Below are 16205 nucleotides of genomic sequence, written 5' to 3'. Positions count from 1 at the left end.
AAAAATATAAGCATTTCATGAAAAAGAACCTTTAGCCTTTAGCATTTTTATTTGATTGCCTAACTGAATGTGGTTTTAGACCGTTTTTAAAAAACGTGAGAATTGTCTAAACCCACAAAAAAGCAGTTAATCCTTTGGTTCAACTTCAAGCCTAAAAACCACCAAATATGGAGATAGCTAGCCTACATGGTTTCCATTGTTCAGCGTTTAGCTAGCTTAAAGTTTTTGTTTTGTAACGTCATATCTTAGTGTGGCTACTATCAACTACGTCATTAAGGGTTTACAGCTGTTATAACTTGAATAACGTCTACTGATACCAAAAATACTAATTTTAACCTCAACACATTAACTCTTATTTTGAATTTTCCCAACCACTTATCATGGGTATCATCTAGCTGTTTCTCTGTAGCTTGACACAGCTACATTTTGTAATAGTGTTTGCATTCTTGCCTCTCATTGGCCAGCAGCAGTGGCCCCGGGAGTCTGTACCCTGGGCCCCTCATTTCCGCTCCTCTTACGTGCTGTTTGGGGTTTGACAGAGCTGGACAGTCAATGCTGAATAGCGATGCAGCCACTGACTGATGGTGGAAATCACTACTCTGCAGTAATTATGGCTCTATAATATACAGTAAGGGAAATCAGATTATTATTATTATTATTATTATTATTATTATTATTATTATTATTACTAGCAGTGGCAGTACAAAGCGGAGAAGTGGCAGTAATAAGCTGCTACCAGTATCTGATATTCTCCACACATATATTCTATTCTATGTACACCTGATCGCTACATTATCCCTATATTATGCTGCTAATTTCATTTACTTTTAGGTTCTCAGAGTATCATGTAACTGTCATTTCCTCAATCTGTCAAATATTAAAATCAGTTTTATAGTGCTAATTACATAATATAAGTAAAAGTAGTAGCAATAACAGTATTAGCAGCAATAGTGAGCAGTGTTATAATAGTAACAGTCATTGTGGCAGTACTGTAGTAAGCTATATAGTAATGGTTCAATATTGCTAGAGCAGTTGACTGATAGGATATTTAAATTGGGTATCCTTGCACTGAATAATCATTCACTGGGTGTCCATTACTGTATGCCATCATAGCAACAATAGAAAATTATTGTATGAATTGAATGGGTAGTCTGACAACAGTTTTTGCTGCTCTTTCATCGTTGTGATCATGACATGAACACACTATTCCCAATATCTAAAAATGTCATAATTGTCATGTTGTCATGTCATGTCCAAACGATTATAAAGTGCTACTCAATGATGGTTTCAAGGACAGTCTGATACCATTGGTGTGCCAAGTCTTTGAGTGACAGCCTTGAGGCAAAGCTATTCGTTGTGTGTAGGCTAAATAGATCTTGTTCTTCTGACTATTAAACCTTTAAAAACACTTATTTAAACCCCCACTAAATCGGAATTTAAAGTACATTCAATACATTTTTGGAATATTTTGTTCCACACTCAGTTTCTATTATCTACCTTTTGTTTTTTCAAGAAAGTTTTACTTTTAGACTTACATCATTTTACTTCATAACTGTTGTTAATGGGTGAGATACCATGTAAGGCTAGATCAGTATCACAAAACAATGACTCCATAATTCATCTGCTTCTATTTATCCAACATTATATCATACCAGTCCAATGATGCACATGGCATGAGCCCTCACAGCTTCATCCCTCTGAATGTGGATCTGCCGCCCCCATGTGGCTACAAACACAACTGCTAGTTGATGGTTTGGGACCCATGGAGAATTAAACCTGAGGTCCTGTACATGTTGAAGTTCTACCTTTAAAAGGTGGAGATGTTTTTGTGGCATATAGGCAGTTTACAACACAAGTTATACACATGCTTACAGGAGAGTCACAAAGTTCACTTTCTCTTTTTCTTTACTTGCTGAACACTTGCACAACTACAGTACTGTTGCAATCAGCATCAGGATGAATGAAAAGACCGGTTCATCCTATGAAGGTCCAGGATTCTTAACGTTGTAATAACTGGCAGAATAAGGACAAATCGCTCTTTAAAATAAAAAGTGCTATCTTATTAGCCAACATGTTAGAAATTTCCCTGCAAAATGAAAATATTAACACTGTTGGATAAAACAACATAATGACATCAGGCTGAGAAGAAAAATGTCATTGTAGGAAGGGATCAGCTGTTACTCTGTTCTTCAAGTGTCCCCAGTAAGACATGGCAGTGGGACAGTGAGCCAGCAGGTACAATAACTCTATTTTTTTATACCATTAGGTGGCAATAGACTAGAACTGCTACTGCAGGGAACACCTGTGTCATTTGGTTAGAAATCTATAATCTAGTACCATTTATTGTATCAGTATGTTTGACATTTAACTTCACAAATCAAAGCAAAGACTGGTCAGAGAATACAAGCTAATTTTAATTCTCAATTTTTTTTTTTTTTTGATGACAGTACAACTGCAAGGCTGCTGCTGCTGGTTTAACCTGAATGTTCTCCTCATGTCGAAATAGTATGTGAGCTAGATTCCCTTCTCCTTTAAGGTTACGTTGATAATTATGCTGTAGGTGGTTTAGTCTGTGTGATGCCATTTCCTACTGTTGCACCATTTCCTATAAGCTTTTCATAATGGCTGTGAGTAACTTTTCATAAGAAGACAGCAGATCAGCTAGTCCCTGCATAAATCCCTCTAATCTAACCTTTAAGATGAACTTTTAATTAACCACTGTTTCTGGCCATGATGTACTTCACATCATGTTCTGTCCCCTGCTCGCTGAAATTGCTCTTAAAATCCCCTCCTGAATTCTTGAAAGCACTAAGGGTCTGTCTTTATATGAACTGGCAGATAATCAGAGTTGAGGCTGATTCTGTTTTGCTCTGTGTCTTCCTTTAAAACAGCATCCGTTAAATGCCTTGAAGACACCACATTTAATATATGTAAACTAATTAATATCATTATAGCATTCAGGCATTGCCACCATGTACACACACTGACATCAAACATGACTGAAACCAGGACTAAATCAAGCAGCAGGTATCAGAGGAAACAGCCTGACCTGAGGAGAAAGAGTCATTTATTTCGGCTCATATGCATGGAGACAGACAGACAAACCTCAGCTCTAAACCCTGGAGATGGAGCACAATAAAAGTGCGCCTGTAGTCTGACAAGTAAATAAATATTCAGAGAGAAATGTCAGCCTGTGTTGCCTCTTCAGCATGGGAAAGGCGCGGGCTGGACAAGGGGTCTTTGTTCCACACTATCAAATCAACACTGCAGAGGGTGCACAGAGAGGTGCACTTGAGGAACGCTCTTATACTTAAGCCATACTGAATACTTCCTTTAGTTATTCATCTCTGTTAAAAAAAAATATATATATGTATATTATATTTGAAGTCCATTTTGATTACTCCTCACCTTCAAAATCCTCGGTTAACTGGGTTCAATGATCAAAGTTACAACCGCTGGCCTTAAGAATCACATTCCCTTAGAAATGAATGTGCAATGGACACTCTTAAAAATATTTCTAATAACTAAAACCTAAAACAAATAGCTCTTAGCACATAATAGCTAGCTAATTAGTGCTAGCCAAAATCATTCATTATGAAACCTTGTCCACATTATCCCTCACCAAAGCAGTTGTGGTCAGACATGACCTGGGCACGGACAGATATAGACACAAACCAAAGTCCCAAAAGTAATAAAACTGATGGTGCCTCAAGTAAATTCAATTTTGAGAGGGGCTATCAGAAGAATATGATATTTAGCTGATTCAGACAGGGTCACAGTTCCAGACGGGCCATGGATTTTCCAGACATATTTTCCCAAATATTGTCAAAAGTCTGCAACTGTGGCACCACAAAATTTTAGATTTTGTAGATTTATATTATTAGGTTATTACAAAAATAATATCAGCCCTTTTTTAAACAGATTTTTGCCTGATGGTGACGTTCACAACAAATGAAGAGAAGGAAGACATGACGAAAGAGTTCCACTTACCATCCACCACGTCCTGGCTGACATGTCATAACAAAGCTGCCATTTAATGGACCTCTCTGTCAGTTTCCCCGCCATCACTGTGCTCCCGGCTCTCATCGGATGCAGCCCGGTGGAAGATAAGACACCTAATCAAAGGGGCATCAGTGGAGGCATGCTGTGCCACATGAAGGCCAGTCCTTGACAACACTGCATTATGGGAAGAAAAAAAAAATCAGCAACAGCTTGACCAGGGACTTGAACCTGACTGTGGTAATTACAAGAGCCATGACCCTGCAACCCTCACCATCCCCCTCCTACATTAACCTCCTCCCCCTGCTCTCTCCCCCCTCCCCTCTCCCTCTCTTACACTTGTTCTACAAAGTGCTGGAAGTTACAGATGACTTGGAGATTCATTACAACATGGAAATACTTTTTGTGTCAAGAATGCAATAATTATCGTAATTTAGATCTAGGTTTTGTTCATTAAAGGGATTTGATGGACTGTAAAAGAATCAGGTTTTTCTGCCGAGATAAGTAATGTGATTAAATGAACACAAATGCACTCATCTCTTTTAATTTTGAAGTGCCTGAGAACAGGAGCATCATTCTTCTATAAGAGTCAGAGACAAGATGATTTTGGGTCAGTGGTGACGTTTGGCCTGTACCCATCTCTCTGTTTCAACCCTGTTTTTGAGTGAGTAATAAAACCTGCCAGTGCTGGGAATTATCCACTAAAGAGCCAGGGCAGCTTGGTATCACTGCACGGCACTGAACTAAAGGTCACTGAGAGCCTCTTGACTTCTGCATATAAAAAATGCAGTGGTGTGCGGATTGTGTTAAAGGATTATCTAATGTCACAGAAAATTATTGTTGTAATTCAAAGGGGGACTCACTCTATTACCATTCAACCAGTGGTGAAGATCAAGTAGTCATCAAGAGAACTGTTGCATTAAAGTCGCCCTCAGTGTCAGGGCTCCACTGGGAAGCGACTGTATTTTGATCCATGAATGAAGACGTTTGGCGTGTCCATGTAAATGTTATCTGAATGCCAGCTGAAAAGACCTTTTCTCTCCTGCCACATTCCAATCCTCCTCGCTGAGGCCGCTCGGTGGCAGCTGGATTTCCCCACAGGGACGGTGGGTGGACTTAGCAACAGTTACTTAGCATTACTTACAACAAATAGCTCGATGAATGAAAAAAACCAGTGGAAAGGAAGACAATGACTTCACTTGATCATACTGTAGTTTATGGCACAAGCCAGAAGTCACAATATTTTAGCACTTTGGGTTAAATCTCACACAATGCAATAGAAAATTAATTTTAAAAGTTGGATGGAAATGAAGCAGGACTAACTGAGCACCTATCGTGTAAACAACATGCTGTATGTTTGCCCTACATCTGATTGCACTGTATAGCTGCTTTCCATAAGTATCTGTTCAGCATTGACCTTTTCAGCACACCTGACTTTAATAAAGCACTAATTAGGAGCCTAATCAGGAGCTGGCTAATTAAATTGGTTCTTAGACACAGAGAACAATAAAACACTCCACACTCATCATGGAAGGCAAATATCAGCTGGTCACGACAGAGAACAGGTAAACGGATCTTATCTTACTCTAGAGGATGAAAGACAACAAGTGTAAGGTCTCAGTGAGCACTGTGGTTTACATTATCAGAGGGAATCTAAAAACCATAGGGAGGGCAGATAAAGATAAAGCAAAAATACTACAGGAGTTGTGTCTTTGGCGGAAGTCTGTATATTATTTTCAGCATCTTGTGAGACTTTAGGAACAGTTTACCCTGTAGTGGTCATGTGTTTTCACATGTTATTCCTTAACTAATACGTTATACAAGATTTGAAAAAAGTTTAATTTGCTCAAGTGTCTTTTTTAAAAAATGTGCTTTATCCATATTAACGCGAATCCTGGGTCCTCTTTAACAACTCTGAAAAACATACTTAACATTGTTTTTTATTACAACAGAGTAAACAGTAAAGTGCTGCATTAGTTCAGTAAAACATGGTTAAATACAATGGATTGCAATTATTATAAATTTTACACATACAGCTGTGGGGTATGTGAGACCCCTTACAATGAGAAATCAAAGCCTATCTCAACAACACATAAAGATCTACACAGTTTGAAGAATTTTATCACTTGAATTAAAAAAAAAAAAAAAGTTTAGCAAATTAAAGGAAAAAAAAAATTCTGATAGTATTCAGCTGATGCCAAACATGTGATCCACGATTTTGGAAAAAGGAAAATGTTCAGGGCCAAGCTCATGCACAAGAGCCGCATGCACCTTATTGATTTTGAGGGTAAAATCGATACATTTCATCGTCTTGATTGGATTAACTGTTTCAAGTTCAACTTTTAATTGGATTTCTACTTTCTACTATGAGAGCTTATTTGAAAATCAATAGGCCAATCAATACCTCCGTGTTCAGAAAGTTCAGCTCTGGAGCTGAAAATGGAGACAAGTAGCAAACACCTGCTACTGGCAACCTACTCACATGACTTATTGAATTCTGACAAATCTAATCTCACTTTTATGATACATTATATAATGTAAAAATATTAATTGAATCAAATTGTAATCAGAGATTCAGTAAGACATTTTAATCTTAAAGATCTAAAAAGAAGTTCAGATTGTCTCATGTGCCTTTTATGTATACAGAAAATTGGACAGCAACCACTACAACTTATTGCCAGTCGAGTATGTAGGATCTTTACACGAGCCCTACCTCACAAAAAAAAGGCATCAAAGCAAAATATTTTAATCCTGGGGATGATCTTAATCATCCAATCATATAGGAAAAATGGCCCATATGGATTGAAATCTAAAAATGATCATGCTACCCTTAATTAGTGAGGCGATAATAAACTGTATGTTATATAGCGTAGACTTAATCCTTGTCTAGGCTTGGCAAAATGGCAGCAGAACACGCCAAGCCACTAACTCCAATCCTAGACAGGTAAACAGCCCTGTACTTGAGAGATAACTCTTCCAAGCATAGTTTATGTTTATCAAGCATGTGGCTAATTATTTCTTTTGTTCAGCCAGATGTCATAGACCGTAAAACTAGCAGGTGGTCACTTATTTAATTAGTTCAGTTGACCAACCAATTGCCAGAGATTAAGAGCACATTCAACCCAGGCTGCTGCAGGCTGCTATTATCTAGACTGGACTCCTTAAATTTTATCATCCCAAAGCTCAAACTGACAAATTAAATTTCACCCCAGGCACATTTCAACATACTGGGGTTTGAAATGTGTTATTACAAACACTAATGCAGATATTAAATCTATACACAGAATATTTTCTCTTCTCCAGGATAAAGAAAGCACTGGCTGGGACTTTTAGAGTCAGCAGAGACTGATATTAAAACAGGTTGATGTTTAAAAACATGTAACCATTTTTGACAACACACATAGACCGCGTTCACGGATCATGCACACATTACATACGCCTCACTGAGACTTAAGAACTTTTTAGGACAATGGCCATTTGGTATGAGACAACTGAAGCAGCCTTGGGCTCTTATTGTGACACACAGTAATTGTAGTGAGAGAAACAAACAGCAAGTGAAGCATTCATGCAGTGTGACTTTGATGTTTCTGAGTCAGGCATTAACAGAAAACTGGCTGAAAATGTTTTGCTTAATTTTAATATAATCTTGTCAATGGAAGAAAACAACTGCTGTCATTACATAATATTTTACAGTGAAAATCTAACAGCTTATTTTGACATTCTGACGTACCAGGAAAAGCAGGATCATTTTACAATGTCTCAGTCAGGCACATTAATAATAATAATAATAATAATAGTAATAAATGAACTACAATGATAATAAATCACAGGGGATGCCGAACCAGCGCTTGTGCTTTTGAAGTTTATTTTGCTGATAATATTTTATTTACACCATTGTTTATATTAAGAGATTGCATACTCTTAAAGTTGGGGAGGATTCATAACTGAACAGTGAGTCAAGGCATAAATGTGTGGTTTTGTTTTCTGTAGTTATGGGTATGGAAGCTGAGAACGGTCGTACTTGCAATTATTTTTTTAATGCCCTTATCTCGTAATCACAAATTAATTATTTTGTTACTTTGAGCTTTTTTTTCTTGTGATAAGAGGGTAATTTATCTTCCTATCTCAAGAAAACGAGGTTTGTTACCTTAAGTTAATCAACCCGTTATCACGAGAAAACAAAGGGTTGTTTCCTTTTATTATTCATAGTGTTTATCAGCAATCAGGAGTGCCATGCTAGCATGCAAATGGCATCTTGACAGCTGTGACTGATTTCAGCTAAAGATATCAGATCAAGGAGTAACTATAACTGCAGCAAACAAAACTGCCTTGATTTACTGTTCAGTTATGAATCCTCCCCAACAGTCATGACAGTGATCGTGAAGGCTGTGTGGGTGTGATCAAATAAACCAGACACTCATTTTCAAATTCTCCATAATTATCCTGTGATCTTATTAAAACGTAATAAATCATCTCGAAAAATCTGCCTTTTGTTTTCGCCAGTTGAGATAAATCAACTCATGATCTTGAGATAATGACATTGAAAAATAAATGAAAGTATGGCCATTTGAGGGTACTCCTTGATCTGCCATTTTCAGCTTAAATACACAGTTACTGTTGTCAAGATGCCATCTGTGCATGTGGGTAATAAGAGATAATAACAGGTAATAAGAGACTGTAATAAGAGGAAACAACCTTTTGTTCTCTTGCGATATCAGATTGATTACCTCGAAATGAGGTAGCTGAAAAGGCTGATGCTATAACTAGCCACACAGTCCTCTCAACTGCACACTTTTTATTATGAGCTGATTAGAGGTAGGTATAAAGCTAAAAAAATATAATATTTTCTATTTGTTTTTACACTCACATTTTAATTATTTAACTTGTCTGATAACCTTTTACTACATTTTGTCAGTCTCAGGGTTCCATATTGGTACGGTGGCAACAAGAATAAAGGTCCACTGCTCCTTCCCAGACTATGGTCTCACAGCTGAGGTCTCCATATAATAAAAGCGGTTGATGAAAATACTGACATCGCATGCTAATTTCTCTCTTCATTTCCATAACAGAGAAATAAAAGCTTCAGCTGCAGCCAAGATTTAAGTTGCTAAACAGCAAGTTGAAAAAAGAGAGAGGAATCAGCTCAGACTTATTCAGAATCTAATTTATTAGAATATGAATACCTTTATGATATTTTTTATAATCACAATTGATACACTTTTCTAAGATAATTAACAGATTTTTCTCACAGGGCTTTCTAGATGTAAATAAATGGGTAACATATTTATGGTTTATTAATTTAATTCACAAAACACAACTGTTCCAGTGTTTGAGGTCTGAATCAAACAAAATAAAGCTTGAGAACACATTCCAAAAAACAGCAAATGAACAATGTGAACAAAAGAGCACAGATCCAAACTGAGAGCCCTGTGGGACGCCAGATAGCGGCTGTGGAGGGAAGTGAGTGAGCACAGCTTCTCTGAAACGTTCACACCTCCAGTCTCCTGCAGCTCTTGATTCAACAAAATGAATTTGAGCTTTTCTGTTAGCCTGTTGCTAACAACATGAGGTCCTGTGGCTGACATGTTGTTCATTGGAAAAATGCTTTACAATTACACACAGCAGCTACAGTAGTATTAATCTTGGCTGAGGTTACTGAAGTATTGACAAACAATCAGTTATCACTGGTTAATGAGTCAAGAGTGAAACCCATCCATCCAGTTCATATACTTCACAATACGTATCAGATTTTCACTACTGTTGTAACAATAAAGGTGGCTTCACTGACACACAGCGCTTATTGCTTTCAAAAATTATATATAAAGAAATTCTTAATGAATTCATCAGTACCCCATTCTTTTACCACCAATCACACACATTTACCCACCCACTATCAAACCACAAAAAAATAAAATACAAACATCCAAGAACCTGAATCTGAGTTATAAAAACCACTGAGCAAGGATATCAACACACACTCATGCAAATGCAAACAATTTGATTAGAGGTATGAATTAAAAAAGGGATACACGACAAATAAAATTTCTTCATGTGAAGATTGCAGTGAAACAGACTGTGTGCTAATGCAAAAATCAGTGCATAATATCGAACCGCTACCTTCAGACATTTGGTGAGACATGCTTTTACTGAATGCTTGCTGACTATTGCAACATTTCCCCCGGTCTTTGGCTTGTATGGAGAACAACATGATGATGATGTACTGTGAGAGTAAAAAGAAGACCTCGACAGGCACTTAAAACTACTTGGATATTGTAATGTTTCCAGCACATGGCAAGCTTTGTTTACGTACAGCTTGAGCTAAGTGGCTGCCAAGTATTATAGACGGTGGCAACCACACTATGCTAGCATTGTTATGCACTGAATCATCTTCTTCAGTTAAAGAATTCAATAAATCTCTATTCAGTACCATAGATTTACAGCAAAATCGCCAGTGATGTGTCAAGTGTTAACTAGCTGTATGCCAAAAGTACGCTGATCTGCTTGTGTTTGGGTTGCTTGTTAAGACCTTACTATGTCAGCTGCAGCACTAACATGATAAGTATAAATCACAAATGATTTTGTCAGCAGTATAAAATGAACAATGTATTCAAAAGTCATTTGTGCCAATGCTTTGTAAGTGCTATGGTTGATACAGCAGGTTTATGCTAAACAGTCCGATTTTAAGGAATAGGACGATATTCTGGGAAATACACTTATTCACGATCTTCTCAGAATGTCAGACTACTCCTTTAAGATCAATAGAGAGGTTTAAGTGATCTTTGAGGACAGTATGTGAGTTCACAACATGTCATGATATTAATTGACTTTGTAATGTTTGTTATACGCAGAGAAACAACTTGATTATACAACAGCTTTGATCACGACAGATACAGCCTAAGATTATTATTGTTGACTTGTTTCTAAATTTGGATTATTGCACCATGGTATGAGGAATTGTTAACTGTCTGCTTGTTATCACACATCTTCGTAACCGGTTGGTTGAGTGTCATCATTATTCAAGTTATCAACTTTGTTCTGTGGCCATGCTTCATAAAACATCACTTCATAGGTAAAACGATCACAGAACAAAGCAAGGAAACATTCATGAATCATCATATGATCACCATTTAAAGATCCCTTCACTATTCACATGAAATTTGCCAACTGGAAGATCAGCAACCAGAAAATATAACGAAAAAGCAATGCTCATGCGTAACAAATAAAAAAAAAAGGACAGAGCTAAAAGAAACAAGGCACAAACTTTATACAAAAAATGCCTTTCTAACAGACACACTGGAGTTACCCTAGCTCTGTCTGTAGTTGATTAAAGGTCAGTAGTAAAGGCTCTTTTGATTAAAGTAACCTGAGAGGGGTCCCTTTTGCCAGCTGCTTTCAGGTGCAGACTTCCATCCTTCTGATGCACTTAGCCATTAAAAATGTTTTCCAAATGCTGAAAGTAGCAGTCACAGTGAGTAAAAAAGCAACATTTTCCCGTCAATCCCAAAGGTGTTTCTTGACCCTGTTTACTGCCAGTCTGGGTCTTGTAGAGAAAGGCAAAAGAAAACAAAAATATTAAAATAAATAAAACCAAAAAAAAAAAAAAAAAAAAGCTTCCAGTATCCACTGACAAACCAAGACTGCTGCCCAGTTCCCATAGCACAAAAGAGGACGGTGAAGGCGAGCAGATGGATTCTTTAAGTGTGTATACAGTGTTTCATCATGGCAGCCCGTACCATCTGTGCAGGCAGGAGGTAGTGTAGCGCTACCGACCTACACGTGGGCACGGGAGTGGTGGCTGGCTTGGAGCGGCTGCCTGTTTCGGAGCGGGAGGAACCACAGGAGTTTCCAGCGAGTGCCGCAAACTTCAGCTAGTGCCCACTGCCAGGATCTCTTTGAGCCGTATCTGCAAAGAAGAGAGAACAGAAAAGGTAATCATTCATGTTGAAATATGTATTATGCGAGCATTTTAAAGGAATAGTTCAACATTTTGGATGATATGCTTATTTTCTTTCTAGATGAAACCACTGATACCACTTTCATATCTCTGCTTAACATTAAGTTGGAGCCAGCGGCTGGTTAGCTTAGATTAGTTTAGTGTGAAGACTGGAAACAGACTGGAAGCACACTCACATTTCATTTGAGAACTGAACCATTTTCTCAATGGTGGTAGTATCCTGTTAGGGGCAGAAAGCAAAGGTCAATGCAATATGGGTGGATCATTTCACCATCATGATGATTCAGGGCCTTGATTAAAGTGTCACATGATCAGCCAAAAACAGCATGCATTACATTTATGTGTTCTCCTGCCCCTGTTGACGGCTCCATCGATCGGAAACTTTTATCTAAATCAAAGTTTGCTGTTTCCCATCTGATCATGGAGGCTACGTACAGATGTTTCAAACATTACAGCTTTGCCAAAATGCTTGAAGAAAGCTTGTAAATTACTTTGGCTTATAATAAAACAATTTTGTTATGTCACCAAAGATATTATGAATGCAATTCTTCATATCTTGCAGGTAAATGTGGTCACTGACGGGATGTCCAAACACACTTGCACGCACACTCACACACACAGCCTGACCCCAGACTTTCTCTCGTTTCTTCTCTATTGATCCCTGCATTACTGGCATTGATTGTTTTATTTTTATGTCAAGCCGTTCTGACTGAAAGTTTAGTGAGCTGCTGCCTTGCTTGTCTTTGAAAAGACAAAGCCTGCTTTAAACAGGACAAACATACTAAATGATACGACCATCATGCTTATGTTTCAGATCCTACAAAATGACATTAAACAGTTACATGAGCTTGGAAATGTTTGCTACACTCTGTTAAGAGAAGACAAAATTACATTAACATCATTGGAGCAGCAAATGTCATTTGAATCTAGATAATAAGTCCTCTGGTCATTATTCAGTACTCACAGACAGGATGCCCGTCATCTGTGTATAAAACAAGCTGGTCATGCCACCGAACATGACCACACCCATGAGCGCTGAGACTCGCAGCAGAGCCAGTTCATGGCGTGTCATAAACTTCTCCTGGCAGAGGAAGACAGAAGGACAACTCATTGATGTTCAGTGCTTTTATCTGAGTCAAATATTAACTTGTACATTTTACTAGTGCATTTAAAAAGCATTTAACACACGTATTGTGGCAAAGGTGACACATCAGCTTTAAGATAACCAAATAAAAACAGCAACAGTCCAAACTGCTACACACATGTACACAAATGTAGACATTTTTCTGTGAACTGAGGATATCTGTTACTTATATTGCAATGGAACGTACCTGGTCTAGTCCTGTCAGTGGCTGGAAGTAATAGTATTGGCAGAAGTCCAACACCAGGGTGAACAAACTTAGGACCTGAGCGTAGAAACAGAGCTGCAGGAAAAGCCAGTGGTTGTCTTCTCCCACGCAGTTATTGATCCTGGAAATAAACTGATCTTGTATCATTTTTGTTAACATTCATATATGATATGATACAATATAATCTATCTGCATGTGCAGAAAAACAATATGTTGTGAGGATATTCATCTTTCATTCTGTCAATATTTGTGAAAAAATTTCCCACAATTATTGAAAACAAAATGGATAGCACAAGGTTCATTATACAAAGAAGAAGACAGGTCATTACTGGTGTAAACTAGAAAACGTCTCTTGATATATTATAAGCTACATTAACCTTACCACTAATTTGAATACAAGCGTGCAATCAGAAGCTGTGAGATGTGATATGTATCAGTACAGAGTATACTCTCACCAAGGACAGTGGTGGTCCATCCTGCGTACACAGTGGCCACAACGACTGCAGTGGTGGGACCTTTTAGGTCTCATTAAGTTGCACTTATTGCACAGCTCCCAGTGCTCTCGCTCTGTGACATAAAGACAAAGATGACAAAGTGACACAGTGATAATAACCTTTAAACGTATCGATGTCATCTAAGAATAGATGTTGCTGTTTTTTGAACATGTATGGACAAACAGTAAAAACATGCACTATCGGACACATTGGAACAATAATAGGGGACAAGTTTTAGCTTTATAAGAAGTGGTAAAGCAGTGAGGAAGTAAGGTGAGCTTTTCTGTTTCCGCACCAGAGTGAGGTATGTGGGGGTCCACAGGAAGACGCCCGGGATCTGCTGTCGAAGCTCTGACGAGGGCCGCTATGCAGAGTGCTGATGCTATGTAATAACCTGAGGAAATACAAAATGTTTAATTTACTTGAACAGTGTGATACACACACTTCCATCCAAAATCATTATACTGCATGTTTTAAAGGAGTACTCCTATAATAATTGTATTTTTTGTCTGTGGTTTTACCAGAAATTCTCATGACTTTCAGCAGCCCCTCAGAAATAGGTTAGACACTTCCTTTCTTAATCTCTCATGTGTCAACAAGGAATTGATCCAGTGGAAACAAGGACACTCACAAACAACTGTGGCCCAGGGGATGTGTCCTTCATTGTAGTGTGGAAGCAGAACCAGCTTAGGAATGAAGAACGTGTTGTACAACCAGATCCCAAATACCATGCTGATGCACAGCCAGCCCATGGGGTCCACCACAAAGTGCAGTCGAAGCTTCATGGCTGCAGGGACTGCAGGAAAACCTATAGTGTACCAAACAAACACATACAGATCGAAATAACCGGTTGATGTTAGGTAAAATTAGTTTAGTTAAAAAAATTAGCTTAGTTAACGTACATACATGTTTTATAGTGGCTGTTGTCATATCTGCGTGTGAGTCATCAGATTCCATTAGTTTGTGGTTATTTAAAATGATGTGTTTCAAATGAATTCTCTATCACAAAGCAGTGACATTTTGCCTTAAGCACTGCTACATGACAGTAACAGATTTCATGTATTAATGACTGGCCGAAAGCAAAGCAGAATGACTGAGAACACAATTATCTGACATGTAGTGAGGAGGAAATATTAGGTCAGGTTTGCTGGAAATTGTCATGAGATTAAACCTTAACATGGGCCTAACTAGTGTGTTATACAGCAGGTGTCTGTAAACGAGCCCAGCATTAATTACCTCCACAAATTTTATATGTATTTTAACATGAGCAGTATCTGCTGATCTCATCCAGTCTAAATCAGTGCAAACTGGCTTCATATCTGCTATTGTGCACTAAAAACCTAGTTATTGTACAGCCTCGCCTGCTCCATCATTCATACAACTGATAACACTGACAGGCGTTACGGGCTTGGCTCTATAGCCTTGCTGTGTTGTTAGCTAACCTCAGCGGGCTAACCTGATTTAATTCACTCGCCGTCATATACAGATTAAATAATACAACGTACGTAGCGTCAGTCATTATTTAATCATTTCAAAATGAAAATATACCTACTTTTATTATCTGTCCTATTCAGCGCACGTATCAGTGGAGCCACTTCCTCATCCGAGCCTCTGTGGGCTGGACAGGACCAGTGTTTTGTTACCTGCAATGAAAAAACACATTTCCGGTTGATTTATTCTTACAAATAAAACCATTTTCAATGGGACGATAGCTTAGCAAAAAATAAATGAAAAATAAAAAATAAAAATTTTACATAAATATAGACTAAAGTATGTGCTACATAGGTACTACATACGAGTACATACATATTATCAAGTTTGATCCACTCATATTATCATCCAGCATTTATCTATCTAGCATTTATCTGTCTATACATTATCTGACATCTATCTGTTCATGAGGGTTCATGTAATAGGCCTAGTTCGTTGTGGACTGCCATATGATTATTTAAGGTCCACAAAGAAACACAATGTTTTAATACAGGTGATTGCTCCAGATGACCATTGCCTTTAGAATATAAAAATAGTGACCTCTTTTGGTAGGACATTATGGATGCAGAGATTCTTGTTTGTTATCACTGTACTCGTTTTTTCACAAACATATTTTAGGCTTTTATTTTATTGTCAACATTCCCAGTTTCCTGTTGTATTCTGCCTGTTTGTGGTAGCTTCATGCAGTGGTTGTGGACAGGTGGGCGGTGGACCCGCTTGGAACGCAGTGCACCACCGCCATCTGACAACCGTCTACTGCCGCCCTGTGGGGAAAAATTGTAAATACAGGCGTCGGCAGTCTGTTTCGTTCCCTTCTGTGATTTTTTGTAATTCTAAATGTATTTCTGAATACACATTCTCGATTGTAATGATTTGAACTTACCACTGCCCATATTTGATTTTAACGTCATGAACAAC

At 38.0% G+C, this 16205-nt stretch overlaps 2 protein-coding genes and 1 long non-coding RNA gene across 3 annotated transcripts in view; 1 reads left to right on the top strand and 2 right to left on the bottom strand.

The window, feature by feature from the left end:
* LOC111649891 (nuclear factor 1 B-type) overlaps positions 1 to 4082 on the bottom strand; it is a 65952-nt gene extending 61870 nt beyond the window's left edge. Inside the window, exon 1 of the mRNA XM_087172134.1 lies at positions 3991 to 4082. Within this exon, the coding sequence (XP_087028260.1) occupies positions 3991 to 4065 (75 nt within the window). The 5' untranslated portion in view covers positions 4066 to 4082. The remainder of the gene's footprint in view (positions 1 to 3990) is intronic.
* On the top strand, positions 497 to 4531 carry LOC147819586 (uncharacterized). The gene is made up of 2 exons (XR_015436784.1): positions 497 to 628; positions 3922 to 4531. It is a non-coding gene; the product is annotated as an uncharacterized LOC147819586 (long non-coding RNA).
* Positions 4532 to 9142: 4611 nt separating this feature from the next.
* zdhhc21 (zDHHC palmitoyltransferase 21) lies at positions 9143 to 15403 on the bottom strand. Its single transcript, XM_023399589.2, has 8 exons — positions 15349 to 15403; positions 14428 to 14604; positions 14092 to 14190; positions 13758 to 13869; positions 13285 to 13423; positions 12918 to 13034; positions 12130 to 12173; positions 9143 to 11902 (listed from the first exon to the last, which is right to left on the bottom strand). The coding sequence occupies exons 2-8, from the start codon at positions 14579 to 14581 to the stop codon at positions 11770 to 11772; spliced, it is 798 nt and encodes a 265-aa protein (XP_023255357.1). The 5' UTR covers positions 14582 to 14604; positions 15349 to 15403; the 3' UTR covers positions 9143 to 11769.
* Positions 15404 to 16205: the final 802 nt, after the last annotated feature.

Source organism: Seriola lalandi, unplaced genomic scaffold, assembly GCF_002814215.2.
Source record: "Seriola lalandi dorsalis isolate HSWRI2012SDOR001 ecotype SW California unplaced genomic scaffold, Sedor1 jcf7180002052086, whole genome shotgun sequence".
Lineage (NCBI taxonomy): Eukaryota > Metazoa > Chordata > Actinopteri > Carangiformes > Carangidae > Seriola > Seriola lalandi.
Note: the sequence above shows the minus strand (reverse complement) of the source record. Positions and strands in the feature narration are given on the sequence as shown.

What these genes read in the sequence shown, in the direction of transcription:
- zdhhc21 (XM_023399589.2), bottom strand. Translation starts at nt 14,581, where the DNA reads ATGAAGCTTCGACTGCACTTTGTGGTGGACCCCATGGGCTGGCTGTGC. An exon ending in CCCCCACATACCTCACTCTG is followed by an intron (nt 13,870 to 14,091) that starts GTGCGGAAACAG and finishes TTTATGTCACAG; the next exon opens with AGCGAGAGCACTGGGAGCTG. An exon ending in AGATGACGGGCATCCTGTCT is followed by an intron (nt 12,174 to 12,917) that starts GTGAGTACTGAA and finishes TGCCCCTAACAG; the next exon opens with GATACTACCACCATTGAGAA.